The 27,450-nt window shown below is 41.9% G+C and overlaps 2 protein-coding genes and 1 long non-coding RNA gene across 9 annotated transcripts in view; 2 read left to right on the top strand and 1 right to left on the bottom strand.

Moving 5' to 3' along the window:
- Positions 1-20,937, bottom strand: part of LOC147324493 (uncharacterized) — a 40,748-nt gene extending 19,811 nt beyond the window's left edge. The window contains exon 1 of the mRNA XM_086302721.1: positions 19,864-20,937. Within this exon, the coding sequence (XP_086158847.1) occupies positions 19,864-20,919 (1,056 nt within the window). The 5' untranslated portion in view covers positions 20,920-20,937. The remainder of the gene's footprint in view (positions 1-19,863) is intronic.
- Positions 1,033-3,304, top strand: LOC147324495 (uncharacterized). Of its 6 annotated transcripts, none has more exons than XR_015130177.1 (4): positions 1,033-1,219; positions 2,029-2,107; positions 2,316-2,437; positions 2,535-3,215. It is a non-coding gene; the product is annotated as an uncharacterized LOC147324495 (long non-coding RNA). The 6 variants fall into 6 exon arrangements; XR_015130174.1 differs by having other exon boundaries at positions 1,033-1,862; XR_015130178.1 differs by having other exon boundaries at positions 1,033-1,862; positions 2,285-2,437.
- Positions 3,851-12,149, top strand: LOC147324494 (uncharacterized). 2 transcript variants are annotated; one of them, XM_086298325.1, is made up of 10 exons: positions 3,851-6,929; positions 7,027-7,205; positions 7,301-7,394; positions 7,798-8,154; positions 8,250-8,350; positions 8,442-8,533; positions 8,637-8,751; positions 9,114-9,211; positions 9,518-9,629; positions 9,854-12,149. In XM_086298325.1, the coding sequence occupies exons 2-7, from the start codon at positions 7,102-7,104 to the stop codon at positions 8,651-8,653; spliced, it is 765 nt and encodes a 254-aa protein (XP_086154451.1). In that variant the 5' UTR covers positions 3,851-6,929; positions 7,027-7,101; the 3' UTR covers positions 8,654-8,751; positions 9,114-9,211; positions 9,518-9,629; positions 9,854-12,149. The 2 variants fall into 2 exon arrangements, with proteins under 2 accessions (XP_086154451.1, XP_086154450.1); XM_086298324.1 differs by having other exon boundaries at positions 3,893-6,929; positions 8,250-8,367; positions 9,110-9,211.
- Positions 20,938-27,450: the final 6,513 nt, after the last annotated feature.

The following is a 27,450-nucleotide window of genomic DNA, read 5'->3' as shown; positions in this document are numbered from 1 at the left end:
GTGAGTACAGTAATGGAGTATTTTTACTTTGTTACATCATTGATTAACATCAGTCAGCCTTTTAATATCATTTATTTAAAAAGACGTTTGTCTGTCTGTGTGCGTGATGCTCTGCGAAGCGTCCTGCATTAGAAACAATGGAAAACTATCCACATCTCTCATTTTCAGCGACTCGTTTGATTTCTGATGCAGTACGCTCATTTGGCCACACAGCGGCGCTGCTGACTTGTTAAATAGCTCAGCAGAAACATTTCAAATTATTTCATTCAGCATTCGTTTCGTGTCTCACTATGAAAAGGCCTCATGCGTGACCTCATCAGAAGCTCAAATGCCATTACAGCAGCCATAAGTGACGCCCATGTCAGGAGCGACAAGTTTCTGGTCACCTTCTGGTGTGCTGTATACAAAAGCCAGCCGGCCCTCATAGATCCAGTTAAAATTTTTATTTTATCTTAAAAGCTGGAGCTGCTTTTATTTGAACTCATTTATCACAAAAGAGAAAACACATTAATAGAGGAAAGGGGAGGACGAGTCACAGATATCCTCGGTCCTGCTATGTTTTCTGAAGCGTCTCATTCTGTGGCTTGGAGCAACCCGTTCTCACTCCCGACACGTAAAATAATGATGATTTGTCGCGTCCCTTAACTTCTCATGCTGACGCTAAAGGTATCCTTCCACGTTTTTATGTGACGCTGTGGGTTGTCAATTCATTCCAATATGAACCCGCTCGCGCGATCAGAGACGCTTAGAGCAGAGGCTCCAGCCATCCATTTACTCCAATAATAATCCCGTCACAGCGAAACATGACGCTGTGAAGCACAATCTAACTGGAGAACCGGGGACCCTCTCCGCGAACGGGTTTTTCTCCCTAATTTAATGCTTTCTTTTAATGGACATCGTTAACATTTCTCAACAAAAACACATGAAAGTATCACTGATAATGCAACAATAAAATCGCTTCATGTTGTGGCCATCACACAGTGTTTTCCAAACTGATTCACGAGCTGAAAGTGCTCAGATTTAACCCTTTGTTAGGTTTATTATTTTCATTTCACACGTAAAACACATTTATAGATTCATCCACCACTCCTGTTAGTTTTGGATGTGCTCGGCTCCAACCAATCAGATGCAACCTGTGTAAGCAAAGGATGATGGGAGAATGGAGAGACCCATTTATAAGAATAAGAAAATGAGGCGGAACTGATTGATTCTAATGCAGGTATGTAAAAAATACATATTTAAAGTAATAGGGCAGCACGGTGGTTAGCACTGTTGCCGCACAGCAAGAAGGTCCTGAGTTCAATTCCACCATCAGGCTGGGGTCTTTCTGTGTGGAGTTTGCAAGTTCTCCCCGTGTTTGCGTGGGTTCCCTCTGGGTACTCCGGCTTCCTCCCACCGTCCAAAGACATGCAGCTTGTGGGGATAGGTTAATTGGATAATCCAAATTGCCACTAGGTGTGAATGTGAGTGTGAATGGTTGTCTGTCCCTATGTGTTAGCCCTGCGACAGACTGGCGACCTGTCCAGGGTGTATCCCGCCTTTCGCCCTATGTCAGCTGGGATAGGCTCCAGCGCCCCCCGCGACCCTGAAAAGGATAAGCGGAAGCGAATGGATGGGTGGATGGATGGATGGATCTTGATGTGTGTTTCAAAGTTTGTTTTTCATAAAAGCTTCAAACAAACAGAGGTGACTGATCTCGAAACGGTTTAATGCATTTAAAAATGACTACAGCTACCGTCAGCATGCTTGCTAGGTAACGACTACACGTGGCTACTGCAGCATTAGCCATTTAATCCAACGATGATGGATTAAATCTATTACAAACGTTAAAGGACTTGTGTGCTGCAAAATACCCTCACATGGTGCGTAAAGCAGTTTTTGCGTTAGAGTTCTGCTAGCTTTTTATAAACTGATGATGCTAACGTTAATTGCTAACGTTAACTGGAGCGCCAAGACTGAAAATCATTTGAGTTGCGTTAGTTATGCGTTTATGTCACAGAGTTCTGCAAAAATCTCTTTCCTCTTTAGCTTGAAAATGAGCGATTCAGAGGATCCCGAGCTGGAGGAAGAGCTTCAGGCTGCTGACGAACTCCTTCAAGATATGCAGGTAATATTTTTAGTGGAAACAGTTGTTAAAGAGGGAACACGCTTGTCTAATATTTTGTACGGAGTAAACGTTATATTATTTGAAATTTTTTTTATATATGTGTATATATAAGTTTGTCAAATTAAGTTGGTTAACTTAAGATGTTTGATAATCTTTGCTTTATGGACTGTATTTTAGGTGTTCCCTTTTTTCCTTGTTAATTGCGTAGAATGATGCACAGAGTGAACCTCAGCCAAGACCAGTGCGCTGGAAAACACGTGACAGACAGACAGGGAGATTTTATTCCTCAAAGACCATCAACCAGTCGATGTACTAGTTGCATGCCACGTGGTCAGTGTTCACACAACCAATGATTTTATCTCACAACTTGTTTTCACCAAAGAATTTCAGTAAGTAAATATTCTTCAATCTCTTTTTTTCCTCCCAGTGTCCAGAGAGCAGCATCAATGTCCACGTGAAGAACCTAGTTATGTTGCCAGTGTCAACCCAACAAAAGGTACTTTACCTTCTTGTATATGTTGTGATTTCTGTTTACTTTTATATTTGTTGTTATAGTTGAGTTAGGCAGGGCTTTTGTGCAGTCCTAAGAAACATACTGCCTAGAGTGTTTTTCACTTTGTGGAAGAGTTTCTTCCTTTATTTTTTTTCTGTTAGTGTATGGAACTGAGGTGCTTCGTCAGGAGCTCCTTCAGTTGTTGGAGGATGGAGAAGAGGACGCAGCCATGACTTGTGAGACGTCGTCTGAGTCAGCTGCTACTCACTGGGCGATCAGAAATATGGTGTCCTCGCAAAAGTGGAAAGAGGCCAGGCCTTGTCTTATAGATAATATGTTAGCTACTCTGGATCCACAGTCACACCGTGTGTGTCAGTGTGGCAAACAAGTAGTTGTGAGGTGTCTGGACTGCCTGCCTCTCCCATTCCTTTGTGCTGACTGTGATATTGCAGTTCACACACGCTTTGTCCTGCACAACAGAGAGGCAGTAACAGGAGGGTTTTTGCAGCCTTCATCACAGTTTAGGTACGGTTTTTAAGTCTTATGCATTTCTTGCTATGTACTATGAGTGGGTGCTGTTATTGTATATTTGTTGTGTATCAGTTAATTTCCAATTCCTTTTTATATATATTGTGTGTGTTTTAATGTTAGTTCGGCTGTTGCCTGTGCAAAGGCCAGAACATGTGTGTGACTGCCCAGCAGAGATGGGCAGTAACGCGTTACTTGTAACGCGTTACTGTAATCTGATTACTTTTTTCAAGTAACGAGTAAAGTAAGGGATTACTATTGCAAAATCGGTAATTAGATTACCGTTACTTTCCCGTAGGAACGCTGCAGTACTGCGTTACTAAAACCGTGATTTTTTTTGCGAGAATGTCTCATGACAGTGACGTAAGCAAGTGCGACGTTGGTGACAGCAGCTGTGTGCAGATCAACAATGGATAATATATCGAGTGCGGGAGAGAGTATGAGCGTGCAGCGTTTAAAGTGTGGAAGTACTGACCTTACTTTGAGTTTGATTCCATAAAAAGTGACAAAAACATTAGCGTCCATCGTGCGTGGGAAGAAAACTTCTTTTTACAGCGAAAAACCCCCTAAACTTCCGAGCAAGCACCGAGTGCGCTATGACGTAATGGGAAACTCACAGAGACACTCGCGCGGCTTCTTCAACTGACCGCAGCACACCTACACCAGGGTAACCCTCCGCCTACCCTGCTCCTGCTTTACAGGTGAAAATAGAGCAAAAGGACCGCTGAGTCTTTGAATTTATTTATTTTCTGGTGTGTTTTACTTGCGTCTGTTTGAAAGAGTGAGTGAAAACACAAAAAATATTTTATTTTATGTGCTGGAATGTGTAGAAAATAGGTTTAAATGTTAAACTAATTTATTCAAGTCAGAGAATGTTGCATATAATTAAATGTTTTGCTTGATGCATAAAGTTAAAAGATTAAAACTGATAAAACAAGTTAAAAAAAGAGACTTTTCCATTTGATTACATTTTGTATGATGGATTATGTAGAAAAAGTAGAATTGGGCTGAAAGATCTATCACTTTATCACCTCTTCAGGTTGTAAATCGTGTTTTTAAAAAGTAACTAAGTAACTAAGTAATTAATTACTTTTGAAAATAAGTAATCAGTAAAGTAACGGGATTACTTTTTGGGGGGAGTAATCAGTAATTAGTTACTGATTACTTTTTTCAAGTAACTTGACCAACACTGCTGCCCAGCAGGTAACGTTGAGGTTTCACGCGGCGCAATTGTGGCTCTTGTAACCATAAATGGTAAGTTGCCCTTTTGTCACACACTACATACACAATAGATGTGTTTGGAGTATGGCTGCCACGATTAGTCAACTAGTCACGATTACGTCGACTATCAAAATCGTCGACGACTGATTTAATAGTCGACGCGTCGTTTGAAGCTTTGTAAGATCCCAAAAGACGCAGGTATAAGTAGTAGGATTTAAGAGTGTAATAACGGACTGAAACAGAAGATGGCAGCACTGCATGTACAAGGATGCCAGCTGCCGTTAAACCCCGAAGAAGAAGAAGAAGCTGTGTCCCAGAATTCATAGCGCGGCCCAGCTCAGTTTCCAACAATGGCGGCAGCTAGTTAGTTTTAATATTACTCTTATTATTCTTTCTGGGTCACAAAATAAACGTTTAACATATTTTCAGGCGAGAATGTAGCTGTGTAAGCCTCAAATATCTGCTCAGTTTATCAAGACACCACATATTTTCAAAAGCGCTCCTACGTTTTCGGAGACGTCTGTTACCCACTAGCTCGATAGCTAACCGGGGGCTAGGCTCAAGAGCCGTGAGAACACCGGACTCCCGGCAAATTTCGCTACTCAGGTTAAACATGATATAGAAGTCACTTGGTGGATAACTTCCAAATGCTATTTGGCTTTTTTCAGTATTTTATTTGTTCCTGAGTAAATCGGTTTGGCTGAGATTAAAGTTATAGTTTTTACACAGCTGAATAAACATCAAGCAGACAGCTGATTATCAGAAGTGTGAGATTAGGGGTGGGTTTTTATAATCGATTCATCGATTAAAATCGATTCTGGCTTGGATAACGTAAAATCGATTCATTAAAATCCTGAATCGATTTTTTTAATATAAATTTATTTTGCCCGAAATGCCAGAATCTCTGGTGACATCTCACAAAATTTCAAGAACCACCAAACAGCTAAGACAGTAAATGAGAGCAGGTACACGGATTCTGCACATAGACTTAAACACACAGCGCGACCCGCGGATCAGAATCAGTTAGATGTTGCCTTTCTCACGGTGGGGGTGAAAGCCGACAGCGCGCTGATTCTTTGAATCGCGCTTTGTGTTCACGCCCTTAATGAGCCGATTCTAAAGCTGTTAGTTTGATCTCTCTCCAAACAATATTGACCGAACCAGCAGCAAAAGAAGATCCAAACGCTTTACATAAACATCGTCATGAATTCACTCTGACTTTCACTGTTTTGCTTCCACCGCGATGCGCAGCTCTCTCTCCCTCTCTCTCTCTCTCTGTACTTCAAGAACAGTTTCCCTTTCTTCATTATTGGCTTGCTTGTTACACACCAGTCTACTGTTGTTTACAGCGCTGTCAGCCGCTGTTTTTTTTCCCTTTTACATTTTCCGAAAAGAAAACCTAATTTCTGCCGTTCAATACTGAACAAATTTAAACTTTTTAAAATTATTCAAAATGCAAAACGCTTAACCGTGTCTCTAATAAAACCGCTGTAACTTCAGAGGTAATGTTCATATATTGATTAATGGTTTTCTTTCGTTTTTGATGTACTGCAGAATATTTTTATAAAATCCCAGGCCAGGAAAATCACCTTCATGTTTTTCTGTTTTATCTTCAGCTACTTTGACACAAAGGCCTCTGCTGTGACGCTCACACCTGTGATAAAGTCTTGCGTGTGTCAGCTTCCTTTTTATTGATACAAAAATATGTAAATGTACTGATCTGAATTATAATATTTCTGACTGTCAAAATTTCCCAGATTTAAATAGAATCGAATTAAATCGAATCGTGGATCGAATCGATTCGGGACCTTGTGAATCGGAATTGAATCGATTCTAGAAATCAGTGACGATACCCAGCCCTATGTGAGATGCTCGAGAATTTACTCCGGTGTCCTGTTATATTTTAGATAGCAAGGAGTTTATTAAACTCCACCGAGACAATCTGCTAATTTCATTAAAATTTAATAAACTATCATCTTGTCTTTATTTTTAGTTAGCACGTACCTTAAACACTTAAAGCTGTAAGCTAATGATAGTTATATAAGAGCAGACGCTGCTGGTGCAATAAGCTGTACGCTTTACGTCCAATGGATGATGATCTGATTAGTCGACTAATCGCAAAAATAATCGGTGACTAGTCGACTATCAAAATAATCGTTTGTGGCAGCCCTAGTTTGGAGGTTTTATTGCAAATTGTGCATTGCTATCTTGGTTTGAATTACCCTCGGCCCGCAGTATATGTGGGCACCTGTCAAAGGTCATTTGGATTTACCAGACCGATTTGAAAACAACATGAAAAAAATGAATGCTTTGAGCCATGACTGAATTTATCCTGATCCTTTCTAAAGGCCGTTATAACCTTGCACTGCCAGTGGTGAGCTGCACCAGCTGTGGCCTAATGTGGTCCCCCTCAGTTAAGGACATCCTGGGTAGTGGATATTGGCCTGGCACCTTAAATTTCTGCACCCTGTTTTCAATGGATGTCTTTCAGTCTTTCTATGACATTAAGAAGGCTGCACCAGGGATGTCACTTAAGGCATTTGTCAAAGTGCTGGATGAACGAACAGCCATTTTGGAAGGGTGAGTTTCTAAATTTGCCAAGTTTAAGGAAATTGTGTAAATCAATGTTTATGATGACTGTCCTTGAATATTCTGTTGTATGTCCTCTATGTAAAAGACTGGCCGAATATCAGCTGATGCCTTCAGTAAAAGTTTCTTGGAGTGGAGTGCTGTAAAGTTTGAGGTGGACAGGATGTGCAAGGAGCCATGCTTTAGCTGCCCTGCCTGCACTGCAGACATGCTTGCCGTCTCAGTTGATGGAAACCGCAAGCTTTATCGCTTTCAGTCTAATGCAAGGTACGTTATGCATTGTGTACATAAGTCAAATATGGATTTGTAGAAAAATGTATTTTAATGTTTCTTTTCAAACAACTGTCACTGTGTTCGTTCAGCACTTCAGAGCAGGGGAACTTTGAAGGTGTCTTCATTGAAAAAGATGAGGAAGATTCTGAGTTTGTGAAATACATCCAGAGACACACAAATCATGTAAGATACACATGTATATTAGTGCTGTTAGCGTTAATCTTGTTAAAATGACGTTAATGCCATAACCATATACACATACGTGTGTGTGTGTGTGTGTGTGTGTGTGTGTGTATACATATATGGATGGGTGGATATTTATTTTATTTTTCTCTTAGTGTTGTCGTAATACTGTTTACTTTACTTTATCTTAATGTGTACTTAATTTTGTCACCATGTGTATTTAAAAAAAAAAAACAACAACATGATTTTTATTTTGTGTTGTCAGTGCTGTCCTGGGGAGATATGAGGTCTCGTGTAACTTAAGGCTAATTCAGCTAATTGTTATGCATTTGTTTTAAAAAGTTTGTCCCTGATAGGGCTTAATCATGCCGAGTCTTTTATGGTAAAATCTTTGGGTGTATAGGTCCCAGGGAAAGGGTTGTGCGGATCTTCATCTTGGACTGCAGCAAAGGAGTCGTCCAAAAAGTCCACTGGGAAGTTGGATGAAGAGGGCGTGGAAATAGCTGTTTGTCACCACGGAGTCCTCTTAGCTGCATTGAACATGTTTCGAGGGGAGATCTTTGCTTACCCTCTTTTTCTCCAGAGGAAGTTGGCAGCTAGCTTCCCAGGACATATTACGTTCCTTTGCTCCGATGTGGCCTGTAAATATTTCCCCTATTTAACCAAGGTGGCTCAGCAGTGCCCTGAGCTGAGGAACCTCTTGTCAATGCGTCCTTTTCTCTCCGTCATGCATGCAAAGGCTCACACTTGGAAATGCGAGGTATACTGCAGCTTGTAATTTTGGATTAGTTTGAGACATTTTGTTATAAGGTTGAATGAATTCAGCAGTCATGTATTGTGACCTCCTTTCTATAGATCAAATGGGGAGGTGCGTTTGAGGATGGGGCCGGTTCAACAGTTGGAGAAGAGGTGGAACAAGTAAACAGTTTCCTGTCTAGGGCGGCCATCACAACGAAGTACATGTCTAAATTAGGTATGTGTCTGTGTGTGAGATTCCACTCAGTCTCCTGCTCATTCATTCTTATTTGTATACTAACTGAAATGCAGGGCGAACAGACATGCTGACCCTCCTGGCTTTGGGCTGGAACAAAAGGAAAGTGGAACAACTGGGCTGCACTTTGAGCCAGAGATATCTAAAGGTGATTTCTTTTCAAAAACCATTTTAATGTGTGGGGTAATGGGGGAAAAACACCCGTACTCTTTTAATGTCAATATGAATGACATTTATTAATGTATTCTTAGATCATAAGGATCCTTAGAGAACAAGTGGAGAGCCTGAATGCGACCAGAAATGAGCTGGGTGTAGAAGACGACACACTGCAGCAATGGGTGGCCGATGTGTAGAAATGGGCTGAAGGTGAGTCTCAATATAATGCACTCGTGTATAACAACAGGACCCACCATGGCCTCATTAAAGAACTTAAGGTAGAATTACGACAGTGTCAACAAACAATGAAAAATAAGCCTTGTAAAAGCAGAATTTATGGCAGAGTTGTTGCGTTTCATCAAATTGGATAGAACCTGGGTTGAAATGATGTCGTACTAGTTGGTTTTATAAACCTGAACACCAACATACTTGTTATCTAATGATAATGCAGCACATGCAGGCTCCAGATGTCATATAATGAATGTCATCAAGTCAGTGATTACAGAGTCCACTGTAGTTTGGTGACTGTTACTCATCCTGTGTTCTGATTAATATTCCTCTCACTTAGAAAGTGATCAAACTGATGGCAGCCTTGGAGCGTTGCAGGCACGAATAGAGGAGCTTGTCGTCATCATCAGAGTGCGAACACAAAGTCTTTACAGACAAAATGGTACGTCCCAGTTTCTTTGAAATGGACCGTTTGATGCTGAGTTTGTACAGCTTGTACAGCTACTTTGTAAACAGAATAAAATCAGATCCAGGTTTGTTTAAGCTGGATGTGATTTGTTCTAGCAAACAAATTGATGAGTGTAGATTAAAATGTAACTATATACATTATACTGGCTGCTCTATGTGGGCATCACGGTGCAGGAAGATCCAACCACGATGTGACGTTACAAACCTTTGGAGCTTCTTTCAGGATTATAGATAGTTAGCTTTTCCTTGTAACCCCTGAATTTCCTGCCTTGTTTTCCAGACACACCGTCGGCTGGTTTCCCTTCAGAAGGAGAGTGCAGGTCCCAGAACCCAACCAGCTGCAGCCCCCCGAGAACCAGCAGAACCAGAACAGGAACCCAAACCTGAATCCAGTAAGAAACTCATCATTTTTCTCTCTTGTCCACTTTTCCCTACATTTGATGAAACTCCAGCTAAATGCTGCACACTGAGAAAAGACTGAATGTTTTTGAAATGAGCTAGCAGAGAGACCAGGGTCAGGTCGAGTCTCTAACCTGCACACAGGCCCTGATGTTTGCTGTAGTGGGTGAATTAAGTGCTGCAGGCTGATGTGTGACGTGTGTGTGTGTCTCCTCAGGCAGGTGAGCACGCCGACAGACAGCAGGATGAACCAGCAGCTGGACGGCCTGGGTTTTCTTCAAAACCTTCTTCTCCTCCCTCGTACCCGAGGCCGCTCAGGCTGTGGCCTAACTGAACATCTGGGACTGAGGACTGATTGCAGACAGTTCCCGCTCTTCTGTCATCTCTGGAGATGTTTCTTGAAGCGTGGGTGGAAGGCGTTTACCGAATAATAAATGGACGCAGACAGAGCGCTGCACCTCAGTGCTCCGAGTTCCTGTGTGACTTTGATCTTTCAAGTGAGCGGGAAGCAAACCACCCCAGCACGAATCCCAAGAACTGCCAAAAAATGTGGACAGAATCAAAAGATGCAAGACCTGAAAATGTATTAATAAATCCTCCAACAGGATCCCAGCTGACCTGACCACATACCTCCACTGCCTGCCACCAGCCCCCCCACCCTGATCGTTCCCTCCTTTTGTCCATTAAGCACAAAGTGGCAGCGGGTGCCGATAATCCTCCTGAAAGCTGAAACTGTTGTGCCTAAAACGCTCTTCATGTAACGACGTTTACATCCACATGCCTTCTGATTTAAAGTCATGTGCCACGCCGTGGTCACTGCGTGGCCCGGCTCCGTGAATCAGTATTCAGCTCATCCGAGGACGCGTGGGTGCACGGGTGTCTGTAACACTCAATCGGACTGAAACGTTCGCCTCTTCCAAAAGCGGCTAAACTTATCTTCGCATTGAATTTTTAAAATCAGGGTCCTCAAAATTATATATATTTAAGGATTTCTGTTATTCATATATATAGGGACCTTTATTTGCTTCCTTACACTTTTTATAATTAAACTGTTCATCGGTGAAGCAGCAGCAGTTATTGCTGATGTTGTAGAAGAAATTATTTTCTGGGTCTATATCCTTTTCTAAGTCTAGAACATTATGGTCTGTGTATCGAAATGTTCTCAGTTCCAGATGATCATAAACAGAATTCCAAAGAGTTATATTGATATTGTTGTCAGATGCAGATGAAGCTCTTTTAGACTGTGTTGGAGTCAAATTGTTAAATGTTGTCATTGTGCTACTTAAATTTGTAAATCTTAGTTGAAACTATAGGATCAAAGACATTCCTTTGTCTCTGACCACCTCTCCAGCCAATTTGTTGGTGGGGGAGGCTGACGGGTTTTTTATTGTAGGCACATCTTATCTGAAAGATCTTGTCACGGTCCCCGTGTCTCTCTGGTTGGCCCACGCTGGCTACAGGGGCCCGTTCTTCGTACCTCGCTAAGTAAGTTAGCTGGATTAGATTGTTGACGATTTCGCGTGATCTTGGATCGTTCGGTTCTCCGAAGCTCATCCGGGACTTGCTGTCATAGCAACAGATCCGTAAGCGTAAACCTGCTCGGGAGCAGGTTTACTTTATGTAAACAAGATTAGATCGCGGCCACTCAGACATGTCCGCTTCATGTATACGAAAGCAACAGCGATATTTGACCACTGTTTTTCCATAAATAAATAACATCAATGTAACTAAAGATAATGCAGCACTTGATCCTTTTTATTGATTCCATACAGATACATACAGGTCATTTCCTAAAAAAAGGGAAATGTACTATTAATTATTCTATTACATGTATTTGATTATTTCAGATGTAATTCATATTTCAGAGTAGTAATTGCAAATTACTTTGTGTAATCAAGATGGGAGACCACGGCTATAAAAGTGAAGGTGGATTTGGGAAGCCTGTTGCAGCCATGTCCTGTCCGTATACGCGAGCAACCCATTGCGGAAGGTGCAAGATTGATAAGGAGAGTCCTCAGAATTCAGCGTATATTGCGGGATAGACAGGATCCTTTAGCTCAGCGCGACAGTGTGCTCATAGAGAGATATCGGTTTTCCCGTGAGGGTATTATTTACCTAACCAACTTGTTGACGAGGGGGTGCAGGACCACCACCTGTCTTTTTTTGCTCTGCCCTTTTCTTGGTTGCTGTTATAAACAAACAAACAGATTATTTCAGGGTCTCTTTCCAAGAGACTAAAAGCAATATAAGTGATAAATATTACCATTCTGTAGAATATTCTTATATTTCACTTTTATTTGTTCCCATGTTCTAGTGGGTCCTGTCGTGGCTCTAATGTGAAAGAGGATATAATGTAATATAATATAATATAATAAATTTACCCTACCGCCTACTGGTGTTGGCCAGAGGGGCCGATGACGCGATATGGTAGCCTGGCTTCAGTCAGTCTGCCCCAGGGCAGCTGTGGCTACAACCGTAGCTGCTTCCACCAGTGTGTGAATGTGAGAGTGAATGAATAGTAGCATTGTAAAGCGCTTTGGGTGCCTTGAAAAGCGCTATATCAATCCACTCCATTATCATTATTATTATTAAATTACTTACAAGTTTAATTTGTCAGCAACTTTCTGCAAGCCCTCCTTGCTTTTGCAGCCTTTGCAGTGTTCCCTTGAGTTTTAATTAAACTCTGAAACTCCTGAAATCCCTCACTCAAGAGTTCTTGCTCTGCTGCCGAGAAATACCAAGCGCGCTCCTTCGACATTTTCGCCGACCAATCAGAGGGTTGCCGATCAATGTTTCTACTATCGATGCGTAGCCCCTGTTAAGCCACCCAGTGATCTCACATTACTTCATCCAGCTATACTAATCGTCAACAACAGGTGTGTTCGGAGAACCAGAATAGCGAGCTCAAAGTTAGCGCGATGATTTGATCTTGGATGTGGTGAGCGAGGTACGAAGAACGGACCCCTGGTTTTGTTGTTGTTAGTTTTTGTTTTCTTTGTCTCTCCTCCTCCTCTCTGCCTGGGTGGAGCTCGTTACGGGCTCTCGCTCTTGGCCCACGCACCTGTGTGATTGTGTCCACCTGCTGCTGATCTGGCTGATTTCCCCAGCTGCTATTTAAGGCAGTGGCACTGAGCAGCTCACCGCTGGAACGTTGAACCGTGGCAGTTTCGAAAGAATCCCCTGTGTGTATTTTGCTGTGGAACTAACGCGTGTGTGCGGAGGAACTGTGGATATATATGTGGATATATATGTAGCTGCCATGTTGTGTCTTAGCAGGGTACAGACGGTTCCAGGAGCAGTCAGCGTCTGCCCTCGGGAAGGATAGATAGATAGATAGATAGATATAGATAGATATATTAGACAGACGCTGACTGCTCCTGGAACCGTCTGTACCCTGCTAAGACACAACATGGCAGCTACAAGGACTCTTTCATTTGTTAAGACCATCAGTGTGTATTGCTCTAAATCAAGTATATAATATTAAATGAATATTGCTGGATCAGCTACTTCTACTTAAAACATATTAAAACATGACTAAGCACAAAATCACCAAGAATAACATCTTATAAGTGCTGTGTAAGCGCGTGCGGCCTTCCAAGCTCAAAGCCTTTGCCCTCCATAGATCAGCCAGACTCGCGCTGGCTGTAGCTTTTAACCTTTAATTACCTTGAGCACAACTCTAGAATAAGCAACAAACTGCAATGTGTATGGAATGATCATGGTTACATCTGCAATGGAAAATCATGTTATTATTCTGGTACCTGTAAGAAAAGATCAAACTAAAGTTATCACCATCACTGTAGGAGCTGGAGGTTGCAAGTAAATTGACAGCTCAGGTTGAGCGGTTTGGAGACAAAGTTAGAGAGGCAAAGTTGAGCTTGTTTGTACATGTGCAGAGGAAGGATTGTCAAAGGATGTTGAAGATGGAGCTGCCAGGCAGGAGTAAAAGAAGACAACCTCAGAGGAGGTTTGTGAATGAAGGAGGACAGAGGGTTGGTGTGATGTGGGAGGATGCTAGAGATAGGGTGAGATGGATGAAAAATAGTAATTTGTTGGACAAAAGTCAGATTTATTGAAAGTTTCCTCTGACAAGGGAATTTTTGTACCATAATCATAATTCAACTGACACTATTAGTTTCTATAGCAAACCTTCTACAGCCCGGCAGGAAGTGCAGCTAGGAAACGGTGCACTGAAAGACAAACCACTAACAGCATAATAAAACAAAATGTTGCATTATGATCATTTTATCTAAAGTTTTTTTTGCCTTGTTAATCACTGGAGATCAACTGAAAGTTAAATTTGATTGACCACATAGCCTGTTTTTTCTGCCCAAAGTTAACATGAGAGGGAGAAACAGCAACAAAATGTGTGTGTGTGTGTCTTTTCTGTTAGCTGCTACTTTAGCCAAGCAGCAGTGTGAGTACAAATTACAACCTAAAAAAGGCAAAAAAAAAAAAAGTGACTTTTATGCAGCCAGGGAGCCCGACTGTCGCTGTGGAGCTGCTTGCAAATTGTTGTAAAACACTCCAAGTTACAGCTGCAAAATTAAAGCAGGTTCTCTTCCATTCCTGAAAAGTCGACTCGTGTTTCATCCAGCAGTGGCTCCAAGCCACAGAATGAGACGCTTCAGAAAACATAGCAGGACCGAGGATATCTGTGACTCGTCCTCCCCTTTCCTCTATTAATGTGTTTTCTCTTTTGTGATAAATGAGTTCAAATAAAAGCAGCTCCAGCTTTTAAGATAAAATAAAAATTTTAACTGGATCTATGAGGGCCGGCTGGCTTTTGTATACAGCACACCAGAAGGTGACCAGAAACTTGTCGCTCCTGACATGGGCGTCACTTATGGCTGCTGTAATGGCATTTGAGCTTCTGATGAGGTCACGCATGAGGCCTTTTCATAGTGAGACACGAAACGAATGCTGAATGAAATAATTTGAAATGTTTCTGCTGAGCTATTTAACAAGTCAGCAGCGCCGCTGTGTGGCCAAATGAGCGTACTGCATCAGAAATCAAACGAGTCGCTGAAAATGAGAGATGTGGATAGTTTTCCATTGTTTCTAATGCAGGACGCTTCGCAGAGCATCACGCACACAGACAGACAAACGTCTTTTTAAATAAATGATATTAAAAGGCTGACTGATGTTAATCAATGATGTAACAAAGTAAAAATACTCCATTACTGTACTCACAGAGTTACAGTATTCGAGGAGTCTCCTGAGAGCTTTGTTTTTACACCAAACATCTGAAGTCAAACGTCTCCACTTTCTCCCCCCTCACATTTCCAAAATGAGCTTCTTACTTTAGGTTTAACACATTTGATATGAATCATTTATTTTGTGGCCACACACCGTCCTGATTTCAAAATGATTTCAGCGTAAAACGATCCTGCTGGTGAATCATCAACAGTGCTTATCACGCATGACTGATGTAGTAGAATAGAATTAGTAGAATTCATGCATCATTTAATGTATCAAATGAAGGATATGTTTGAAGAAAGAGTTTCTAACAGTGTCTTTTTGTTCCTTACAGTAGTTAACCGTGTAACTTTAATGTCTCAAACTTTAAACTTCCAAACCACCAGATTCTTTTAACATTAAACAAAATACTGTTTGTAAATATTAGCTTTTATTTCTCCATATAAAATGAAACAGAAGCTTTTCAGGTATCTTGGAGGCATTTGTGATGAGATGAAAAGATGTGGAAATCTGTTCAGCATGGCTTATTTCTGTGTATCCTCAAGTGGCAGACCCAAAACACGACCCACATTTTAGGATTAGGATTTCAGTTTATTGTCAACACACACGGGGTGGCTGTAGCTCAGGTGGTAGAGCAGATCATCTCTGACATTCACACAGAGTGTGTGTGAATGTTACTTAGAAAGCACCTAGAAAAATGTGCTTGTGCGAATGGGTGAATGCACAAGTTGTGTAAAGAACAGTAGAAAGAGTAGCTCTATAAGAACCAGTACATTTGCCGTTTACCATTTACATGTATAAATACAGATAAGGCCAGTATAAATGGTGGAATAATTGGGCTGTTTATATCACCCGCTGCAGTGCCTTGCGGTCAGCAGCCGATCAATTCCCATGAAAAAGTGGTCAGGATTCTACAGAGCATCCTGGTATTACCTCACCCTGTGAGGATTTTAATATGTCAGATTATATATATATATTTTTTATACATTTGTCAACAGAACACAAGTTTCCACTGAAATCACAGAAAACATACCTGACAGAATCCTTTGGTTGTTCCATATCCACCTGCACAGGAAACACTGGCAGGAAGACCAGGCCAGTGTTTCTTACAGACCTTTGGTTCGATGACAGACACGTCCACCACCGTCGGCTCATCAACAGGTTCGCCACCAGAAACACTTGATTTTCTTTTAGGTTTATTTCAGCACGTGGAGGCTGAATTGTTTGTACTCTGTGAACTAATCGAACGTTCACACACAACTGGAGACACAACATGAAGTAAAAAATAGAAACACATTTTCATGTAAAAACTCTTTTAAAAATATAATTATTCTACAAATACATCACATGAAACTGATGCTGCTTTCAATGATGTCATTAGCATGTTCAGTGTTTTGGTATCCTTCATGGATTTCATTTTCTCTCAATCTTTATTTTGGGATGATCAGTGTGTGCGGTCACTGTGTGAGTAATCATTGAGAGGGAATTAAAAATGTCAACAATTTTAAACTGATATCTTTATTTCTCATTAGGCAATCGTCACAAGCAGGTTAATGTCAGCATTGCTGTAACCAACGGCTGTCAGAAGTCAAAGGTCATTTTTATTTGATGCTATTGCACTTAATTGTGTTTTATTTTCCCTCGAAATAACATCTGCCTTATCAATAACTTAGAGTGATCTGATCAATAAACACAAGTTTGAAAAAGTTTGTTTTTGGATGAACTTCATGAACAGGAAATCCAACTCACAACCGGTCACAGTGTGCAGCAGTGAGCACAAAGTCTTCAGTGATGAGGAATTCTCCACAGACATGTTGACCCTTGTTATTCTGAACTGATCCCATGTAGGGTATCGAGTTGTCCGGAGCTTTTGTTCCATGAATAATTCCTGTTGAAAACTCTGGTAAATTAAAAAAAAAAGAAGATGATAAAGTTAGTGTGCCGTTTACAGCCGTAAGATAAATCAGATATATTTGATGTTCACACTGATGCCTTGTAGACATGGTAGAAAACAAAGAAGAAACTTGTGAAGACAGTGCATGGTGCCAGCAGGAAACTCTAACTGTCCTTTACTCAGTAGAAAGACTTTTATACATCACGCGTCTTAGTTTGAAGGCTGGTCTATCGTTATCATCTCGACTTCCTGTCATGCCAACCTCTCTGCAGTGCAGGTTTGATGTACCATTATCTAATGTCAAAAGGGGGATGGTGCGTTACAAGGCAGCAAGAGAGACAGAAAGGCAGCAGAGTTCAGGTAAGAGTTGGATTTTAAATACAGGGCTCTGTGTGCGGGCAGGCGGAGATGAGGATCCAAATGCAGGACTCAAACACTAGTGATGGGACGTTCTGTATCGAGGCTTCGGAGCGTGTGTCGAGTAATGGAGGGGGCGTTTCCGCGAAGCGCGTATCGAGGCTTGCTTCATTTATGGGAGGAGCTGAAAATGATGACGTCCGAAGCCTCGCTGCCCGGCTGTACCACGTGACTGGTTCATGAAGTGGTTCGAACTTTGCCGCGAGATATGACAGCGATATAAACCCCTCAGACTTCATTCAAAAATGTGGGTGTTTGATGGAGAGTTGCGGTTAGTGAGAGTTTGGAGACCGTTTGGAGGTTTATGAGAGTGAGGAAAGTCAGGAGAGAATGGAGCCAGCTAAGAAGAGGAGGATGTCCTCCCCTGTGTGGGAACATTTTGATCTTATTCCTCCCAACAAGGTATGTAAATTTCTACAGAAGATGTATTTTCATGATACTGATGGTGCAATACAATTTATGTTGAGCTGTCTTGACTTTTGTACAAGGTGAAGTGTTTGCTATGTGCCAGGGAGCTGGGATATAACAACAACACCTCATCCATGCTTAGGCACTACAGAGCTTTGCATGAGAATAAGAGGAACACCGATTGTGGAGCAAGACCAGGTGAGCCATCAAATGCAATGATAATATAGGATGCAGTAATGTTACTAAATGATATAACAATATTATACAACTGTTATAAGTTACGTGTGTGATATTTATATTTGTGCTTTATCTTTATTGTCTTTCCTGAGGAGAACAATCTCAAATAGATGAAGACCTGGTCAGCATGGTGATTGAGGACTCACAGCCATTTAGCATTGTGGAGGACAAAGGATTCAAAAGATTTGTTAAATCATTAAATCCTAGCTATGTTCTCCCCACTAAAAAGGTCGTAAAAGCAGTGAAAATTTAGTTTTTACAGAATAAAATGTGAACAGGCAGGACTGAAGCTCAAAGCCTCAGTGTGTAGCTGTCCATACCTCAACGTTACAAAAGCACAACTACTGTCCACACCCCAACCACACCTCACCTCACAGTAAATGATCATTTCCATTTCAAGCATTTCCAAATAATCATTTTCCATACTGCCAGTATAAATATACACAGTATACTGCCATCACTACAATATACATGTTTTACACACTCCTTTTGTTGTTGACATTTACAGGCTGTGTGCATAATGCCACACTCTTCAAATTGATGCCGTAAAAGTCCAGTAGGTGTCCTGCTAGAGCAAATGAAGCTTCTTGAAGCTTCGCGTTGGGGTGAACCAATTGGATGAAAAGCTTCAGTGCTTCATGGGGCTTCATCTGCCCATCACTATCAAACACAGAATTGTAACTCAAAACCTCAGCTTTATTGCTGGAGAAATTAAAACATGAACTGAACAAGGGTAGTGAACACGAAAATACTGAACACAGTATAAAACACACAGGCATAATCCGACGGTACGATGCAGCACTGAGCAAGGGCAAACACAGGGCTAATATACACAGGGAAGTAATCAGGGAATGGAAAACAGGAGGGAGACACAGCTGGGAGAGATTGGGGCTAACGAGTCAGGGGATCGAAGCTGGACACACTGACATAAGACACAATCCTTCAAAATAAAACAGGAAACAATACACACTAAACTAAGACACGGACAGAGAGAGACAGACTAGACACTGAACTAAACCAGCAAAAAACATGAGAACACAAAACCTAAGAACTAATCCCTAAACAAGAATAACTAAAACATAGATTAATAATCACCATCACCATCATCATAACCAACAAAAGCACCACAAGAGAATAAGAAAACTATCCATAATGCAAAAACACACCAAAACATAACAACTCAAAATACTGGGTCAAACTGACCCAGAATCGTGACATGTAAGGAGATGTCATTTCAGGACTTAAACCAGACTCTAAGAAATTGCTGTGTCTAATTTTGCGATGCTGCGAGTAACAAACTGGGTTCAGTTTGGAGGTTGAAGAGGAACTTTCCCTCGCCAGGCCGACAGCCGTCTGTGTTTATCTCATCTCAGTTTATCTCACGCGGGCTAAATTTAAAATTATTAAATACTTAAGACAATGTATATTCTTCTATGAAAAAAAATACAAGTATTCATTTAAGCAAATAAACAGAGCCGTAAGAGATGTTTTTCAGAAACTGTTGTCTTTATTTTGATTTGCAACTAACAAATTTTTTAAAAATTTGTAGTTTTTGTTGTGCTCTCTATTATGTGAACCCCTCACCTAATTTGTTATGTTTTTTAACAAATTAAACCCCAACAATCAAATGATCCCCTGTGAGCAAGCACTAGGCACGGTGGAAAGGAAAAACTCCCTTTAAACAGGAAGAAACCTTTGACAGAACCAGGCTCAGGAAGGGGCAGCCATCTGTCGCGACTGGTTGGGGGGTGAGAGGCAAAAGAAAAGAAAAATGAGAGCACAAGTTAGAGAACATGAGCAACATTTAGCTAACATGAACAACGTATGGTTTTCTGGACTGTGGCTGAAAAGCAGTCCATCATTACTAGTCTTTAAAAGGGAACTAATCCATCGCCAAGGTGGCAATATGGCTCAAGGAGGCCATAGACAGAGTTAAATAGGCAATCACTGTTAAGCATTGAAAAGCCCCAGTAAGCTGCAGGTATAATAAGGCCTACTGCGGCAACACCTAAACCTATTTTAAGTAGGCGTTTGGCACCATGACGCCATGAACCACTACTAGTCGGAACCACGTCAGGAGATGGTTCTGAGACAGGAGAAACAAGCTCCTCGGGTTCAGGAGCAAAATTCTCAAGCTGCAGAGGTTCACCAGTGATGTTGTGAACAGCAGCTAATATTTCTTCTTCCTCCTCCCTTCTCAGCTCATCCTTAAGATTATTAATTATTTCTCTTTTCATTTTAAGATGTTCATAAAGTTCATCTATGAGATCTTCGTTATGAACAATCTTGAAACTTTGCTTTTTGACTTTTTCTTCCAGCCAAAATATTTGCAGTGTCAGACTTTCTGTTGTCTTTTCTTGATGCTCAAGATTTTCTAAACATTTCTTGAGATTTGTGTTCGCTGTTTTTAATTTGTTTATCTCAGCAGCAATGCTGCTGTTCTCCTTAAGGAGATATTCCTCTTTTTTGTGAAAGTCACGGCACATCCTCTGAATGGTGCTAACCTGTTCCTGCATTTTAGCCTCCAGAGATTCCACCTGTGACTGTGCCTGTCTCACCTGACGCTGAAGAGTACAAATTTCTCTTTTCAGCTCAACTGTGAGTTCTGTCTTCCGAAATATTTCCCTATATTGTTTTTCTATTATCTCTTCTTTTTTTATTGTTTCATGGTGAGCTTCTCCCACTTGCTGCTCAAGTCTCTCTAAAGAGTCCTTGAGATCTGCGTTCTCTTTTTTTTGCTCGTTTCTCTCACGTTCAATCTGAGACAACTGAGCAGCAATGCTACTGTTCTGCTCAGTGAGAGATTCCGTCTTTTCCAAAAAGTCATGGTGCATTGTCTGAACGTTCTTTTCCTGTTCCTGGAGTTTAGCCTCCAGAGATTCCACCTGTGTCTGATTTTTTTCAGCCTGAGCCTTCATGTGTTTAAGCTCATCTCTTGACTGATGGAAATTATCTTTATAATAATTCTTTTTGAGCTTTAGGGTGCTCAACTCCAACTGGAGTTGTTGAATTTTCATTTGAAGCTCCATAGGGTCAGGTATTTCTGTCTCCATCAACCCATACAGTCTTTGTGATTCCTCTCGAATCTCTCCGTCAGACTGTGAATTATTAAATGCTTCGTTTGACATTTCTTTAAACTCTTAATGCAAAGTGTCGACAAGAAAAAATATTTGCTTAATTGTTTAAGTTTAAAAATAGTCCCTTTCTGAAAGGTTTCTGGTTTGCTAAACACTACTCGCTGTTTCTGAAAATGTTCCAAGTAAAACTGTGTTTGCAAAGGTGAAGAGGGGCTATTTATAGACTTTCGTGGCTTCGAATTTGACGTCAGCGCTCTTTGAGCCTTTGATCCTTTGTTCGATCACAGGATCACATGACAGCTGTGCGTAATTCTGCGCATACTCAGAGAATACCCATTGTGACGCACGGTTTTGTTTTGTTTTGAATTTTTTTAAATACCCTGAAAACAGTCCAAACAGTGTTTCCAACTTAGCGATTTTGTCGCTATATTTAGGGAGTTTTCAAACCCCCCTTAGCGTCGTTTTTTTTTTCTAAAAAGCGACTTGCGACAAATCTGGCGACTTTTTCTGGTGTTATTGGAGACTTATTTATGACGACTTTTGACGTGAAAGCGCTTGTTGCTCTCAACAAGCAGCGGGTGCTGCCGTGGGCACCTCGCTCGTGCCAAAGCACTCACAGGCGGAGGATAGTCCTCCTCCAGCCGCTATCAGGGCAGGAGATGTTCACGTGCGTCCAAACTGCAAATGAATCGCGCACGAGCAAAGCCACCGCTGCCGCATTGACTGTAACGCAGTCAATTCTTCTTTTACTGTTATGCTGTTTTGTGGATCACAAGGTTTAAAACTACTTGTAAACACACACACAGTAACTCCACCTTAACCTGCAGCTGCAGCGCAAATAACAACGAAAATTGTTTGTAAACGTGTCCTGGAGTTTACAGGTGCAGACAGTGCAACAGCTTCCAGGTCATTTATTCTGCCAATATGGCAAGAAGGTCATAACTGCTTCAAGCACTGTCTATATGATCTGGTCAGAGAGGCTGACTGCATCACCACTGATGATGAGCACTAGCTAGTTCCTGAATCCTCTTCTTTGGGGGAGATTGGGGTTGGGGGGCATGTAGGTGGAGGCCGACCAGCTGATGGAAAAGAACATAGGAGCATTTTCTGAGAACAAGGAGCCGGCGACTGAGTGTATCCCTCATGACAGGAAAACCGTGTGGGTCCCACTACTGAAGAGAGACTGCTCTTCAATCTCGTGTGCCCACTGATATCAAACCAGGGATCACCCTGTATGCAGTTCCCTGCAGTCCTACACCTGGTTCAGGGCCCGAATAGCCTGGGGGAAGAAGCTCCTCCTCATTCTCTCTGTTTTGGCCTTAAGGGAGCAGAAGCGCTTCCCAGACCTCAACAGTGAGAAGAGTCCATTGTTGGGATGGGAGAGGTCCATCATAATCTTCCTAGCTTTGGACTTGCACCGCTTGGTGTAGATGGACAGCAGGTCAGGGAGCTCTGATTGAATGATGCGTTCGGCCGAGCGCACCACTCTTTGAAGATCTCATCCGTCCTGCTTGGTGCTGTGACAGGACCATGACAGGTCCTGAGTGATGTGGACACCCAGGTATCGGAAACTGTCCACTCTCTCCACTGGCGTGCCACTGATGATGAGGGGCTTGTAATTCCTCGCCTGCTTTGTAGTGAAGTCCACGATCAGCTCCTTAGTCTTGCTGACGTTTAGGAGGAGGTTATTCTCCTGGCACCAGGTCTCCCGGTTCCTAATCTCCTCCAGGTAGGCGGTGCAGCTTCAGGTGGTTTTAATTTTTATTTTGCAACTTGTCACCCTTAACCTAGTTTTGTCTCGTCTGAGCTTAGTTTCTAAAGGCCTTTCTTATTAAAATAAATAAAACAATATAATCATACAATAAGACTAAGAAAATATATTAAATACATGACAGTTCACCCCCTTTTTGTGTTTCCCCAAGAAACACAACATAATTCCTAATTCATCCCATTAATTTTACTTGCATGTGAAAAAAGCTACGGTATAACAAAAGTGATTATGCCAAACCACATGAAACCTTTCACTTGCCCGACCATTTATGTCATGGTCCTGGGTCCTTTTGACCCAGCGTTTTGTGTTTTCTTTTAGTGTGATTGTTGGTTCTGTTCTTCCTCTGTTTAGTGTTTACTCTGTTCTGCCCGTGTGTTCCTGTATCTAGTCCGCGTTTCTTAGTCTGTGTTCTTGCATGTGTAAGTTCCTGTTTTATTGTGAAGGTCTGCGTCTTATGTGAGTGTTTTCAGTTTGCCTCCCTAGTCTCGTCACGTTAATCACTCCCAGCTGTGTGTAATCTCCCTGTGTTCTCTGAGTGTTTTTAAGTCGTGTCTTCTGTCTTACGTTGCTGGTTCGTCTGTGTTATTCCCCTCCGTCTTCCTGTGTTTGTTCCTCCGTCTTCCTGGACTTTCTCCCTGCAAAGGTACTCTCATTCATGTTCTGGTTTTGTTGTTTAAGTTCTAGTTTTTCCCAGTTTAGAGTATTTTCAGTTCTGTTTCTCGCCACCCCTGCTTTGTGTGGTACTCCACCCCTTTGGTTTTTAAAGCTCGCTCACAACTACGCAGTCTGCATCTTGGGTCCGTTTATATTTTCACACAGCCTGACTTCCCTAAATGCTCACGGTAAAATTCAATCAGATATAATTAACTTTATCCTGTTATCGGTCTGATCCTTCCTAGATTCTCGCCAACCCCTCCGTGATTTTCCTCTGGTTCTGGAATCTCCTGTAAAGGATAAACACAACACCTCTCCCTGCTACGCCTCTATAACCTATTATGTTCATTAATTGTTCCCTTAATTATTCAAACTTGATTCAACCTATCATGTTCTAGGGCAGTGGTTCCCAAACTTTTTTTGCTGGGCCCTCCTTTGTTTTACAAGAAAAATGTGTGACCCCCGCGTGCACGCACACATCCTCCAACCACACACACCCATATTTTGCTCCATTGCGGTTTATTATTTTGCACACACAGTAGCTGGTATTTTGGCCCATTCCTCCATGCAGATCTTCTCGAGAGCAGTGATGTTTTGGGGCTGTTGCCGAGCAACACGGACTTTCAACTCCCGCCACAGATTTTCTATGGGGTTGAGGTCTGGAGACTGGCTAGGCCACTCCAGGACTTTCAAATGCTTCTTACGGAGCCACTCCTTTGTTGCCCGGGCGGTGTGTTTTGGATCATTGTCATGTTGGAAGACCCAGCCTCGTTTCATCTTCAAAGTTCTCACTGACGGAAGGAGGTTTTGGCTCAAAATCTCACCATACATGGCCCCATTCATTCTGTCCTTAACACGGATCAGTCGTCCTGTCCCCTTGGCAGAAAAACAGCCCCATAGCATGATGTTTCCACCCCCATGCTTCACAGTAGGTATGGTGTTCTTGGAATGCAACTCAGTATTCTTCTTCCTCCAAACACGACGAGTTGAGTTTATACCAAAAAGTTCTACTTTGGTTTCATCTGACCACATGACATTCTCCCAATCCTCTGCTGTATCATCCATGTGCTCTCTGGGAAACTTCAGACGGGCCTGGACATGCACTGGCTTCAGCAGCGGAACACGTCTGGCACTGCGGGATTTGATTCCCTGCCGTTGTAGTGTGTTACTGATGGTGACCTTTGTTACTTTGGTCCCAGCTCTCTGCAGGTCATTCACCAGGTCCCCCCGTGTGGTTCTGGGATCTTTGCTCACCGTTCTCATGATCATTTTGACCCCACGGGATGAGATCTTGCGTGGGGCCCCAGATCGAGGGAGATTATCAGTGGTCTTGTATGTCTTCCATTTTCTGATGATTGCTCCCACAGTTGATTTCTTCACACCAAGCTGCTTGCCTATTGTAGATTCACTCTTCCCAGTCTGGTGCAGGTCTACAATACTTTTCCTGGTGTCCTTCGAAAGCTCTTTGGTCTTGGCCATGGCGGAGTTTGGAGTCTGACTGTTTGAGGCTGTGGACAGGTGTCTTTTATACAGATGATGAGTTCAAACAGGTGCCATTCATACAGGTAACGAGTGGGGACAGAAAAGCTTCTTACAGAAGACGTTACAGGTCTGTGAGAGCCAGAGATTTTCCTTGTTTGAGGTGACCAAATACTTATTTTCCACCCTGATTTACGAATAAATTCTTTACAAATCCCACCATGTGAATTCATGGATTTTTTTTTTCACATTCTGTCTCTCACAGTTGAAGTGTACCTCTGGTGCAAATTACTGACCTCTGTCATCATTTTAGGTGGGGGAACTTGCACAATCGGTGGCTGACTAAATACTTTTTTGCCCCACTGTATATAATGTACTACCATAATCTAAACCCAGTCAATAAAACATAATTTTTCTTAAAGCAAACATCAGCAACCCTGATGCAAGGTTAAGTCTGCAGCTTCACACTCTCATGTGAACCTTCAGTCTCCCTCTCTCTCTTGTGCTCCTGCTCCTGGCAAAGCAAAGCATCCCCTTTCTCTTGCTGGCATGGTGAATTATTTGTCAACATTTATTCATCCTAACCTTGGTCCAGTCTTTGTCTCAATGTCAAGTCAGTCAAACCTTTAGTCCACATCGTCAGTCCAGTCACACGCATTCATTCAAAAGAAAAAACAATTGTTTATCATTTTTGATCTGGATTGACACGCGGCAATCCTTTTAGACAGGAACTCCCAGGTTCCCACAGATGGCTTTTCCTCAGCCCATTGTAATCAGGAAAAGCTCATCTTATATTTGCTCTCCTGAAATTTTTTTTTTACAGCACTGTTAATTCAATCTTGCAGGCCTGCTTAGAACAAAAGTGAGAAAAAGAGAGCTGATTATTAGCTCATCAAAACACAAAACATAATCACCTGACAGGATTTCTCTAAGTGCACTGTTACAATTTTAAAGGGCCTGTTATAAACATGTCCATGATTAGTAAAACTCCCTCAACAGGGCTCTAGACTAACTTTTTGCCATGGGCGCACAGGCACGAAAGTTAGGTGTACTCAAATTTTTCGACCACATCGCTTAACACCGCAGTTTTACATGTGCACTTTTGGGGGGGAATTGCAGTCCATACAGACAATATTCATTTGTAAATTATTAACTGACAATCTTGTGCTTAAAGTTAAACTTAATGTTAAACTTAATCATCATCTCGGCCTCCTCTGACCACCTGTTTGCTGCTGCCTGCTGCTGAAAGGCAGCGGGGAGAGGGGACACTTGGGCAGTGCATTTATTGAAGCATATAATGTGTTTTCTGGATACACTGCTGCTTTTCCAGCATTCAAAGATTGATGACACCGTGTCAGAGCACTGGCTATGAATTTCAGAAGGATCAGGCCTTAACTTAACAGAAAAGTTATCAATAGTTCTTTTCTTATTACAGCTACATCCACTTCTGCCGAGCCTAAGGCTACGTTCACACTGCAGGCGAAAGCGCATCAAATCCGATTTTTTTGACCCTATGCGACCCATATCCGATCATACTATGACAGTGTGAACGGCGCAAATCCGATATTTTCAAATCCGATCTGGGTCACTTTCGTATGTGGTACTGAATCCGATACATATCCGATGTTTTAGAAAGCGACTGCTGTTTGAACGGTCAAGTCGCATTAAATCCGCCTTTTACGTCACCGACACAAGACTGAAGCCAATTATCAGCGCCCGAGAAGACATCGCGAACGCTTCCTAGCCATCCAGTGTAGATGTCAGTGAAACTGTTGGGAAGACAACGTAAACATTTTATTTGTACTGTATAATCTGCAGATTCTGACAGAAATCTGCAGCTATCCTTTGAAGCACCGCTCCTCTCTTAAACAGCAATAAGGATCATTATTAGGTTATTTACATTATTATGTAAATAACAAAATAACTTAAAGCAAAAATTGGGAAACGTAAAGTCCGAAGTCTTTATATTAACGGCCATCAGTCAAACAATACTGTTTGTTCTTGGTCTAAACAGAGCGCGTTGTGTGTGACATCTTCTTTTGCGCATGCGGGCCGCTTTGAGCGTTCACACTAGAGCGCGTTTGCTGTCGCATTTTATTTGTAGTGTGAACGAGGAGACAAAAAAATCGGATTTGATCAAAAAATCGGAATTGAGCATTAAGACCTGCAGTGTGAACGTAGCCTAAGCTGCTCACTGGGGCTGGGTATCATCACTGATTTCTATAATCCATTCGATTCCGGTTCTCAAAGTCCTGATTCGATTCAACTTAGACTCAGACAGTCAGAAATATTATAATTCTGATCATTTATCAGTACTGATACATGTGAGACTTCATCAGAATTGTCAACATCACAGCAGATGCCTTTGTGTCAAAGTAACTGAGAATAAAACAGAAAAACATGAAGGAGATTTTTCTGCCTGGATTTTTATAGCCTTTTTTTTTTTTCATCTTTAAGAAAGGGGACCGGAGGGTGTGTTCCAACTACAGGGGGATCACACTCCTCAGCCTCCCTGGGAAAGTCTATGCCAGGGTGCTGGAAAGGAGAGTTCGTCCGTTAGTCGAACCTTGGATACAGGAGGAACAATGCGGTTTTCGTCCTGGTCGCGGAACACTGGACCAGCTCTTTATCCTCTCCAGGATACTTGAGGATGCATGGGAGTTTGCCCAACCAGTCTA

The sequence above is a fragment of the Aulonocara sp. 'chitande type north' Nkhata Bay genome, linkage group LG7 (assembly GCF_057382095.1).
Source record: "Aulonocara sp. 'chitande type north' Nkhata Bay isolate Kocher_YH1m ecotype deep benthic linkage group LG7, A_spYH_male_GT1.1, whole genome shotgun sequence".
In the NCBI taxonomy this organism is placed as follows: domain Eukaryota; kingdom Metazoa; phylum Chordata; class Actinopteri; order Cichliformes; family Cichlidae; genus Aulonocara; species Aulonocara sp. 'chitande type north' Nkhata Bay.
This window is presented reverse-complemented; position numbering and strand designations above follow the sequence as displayed.

Excerpts from the sequence above, each read along its gene's own strand:
- LOC147324494 (XM_086298324.1), top strand. The coding sequence starts at position 7,102 with ATGTGCAAGGAGCCATGCTTTAGCTGCCCTGCCTGCACTGCAGACATG. Across the intron at positions 8,155-8,249 it reads CTCACACTTGGAAATGCGAG|ATCAAATGGGGAGGTGCGTT; the intron begins GTATACTGCAGC and ends TCCTTTCTATAG. Across the intron at positions 8,368-8,441 it reads GAAGTACATGTCTAAATTAG|GGCGAACAGACATGCTGACC; the intron begins GTATGTGTCTGT and ends ACTGAAATGCAG.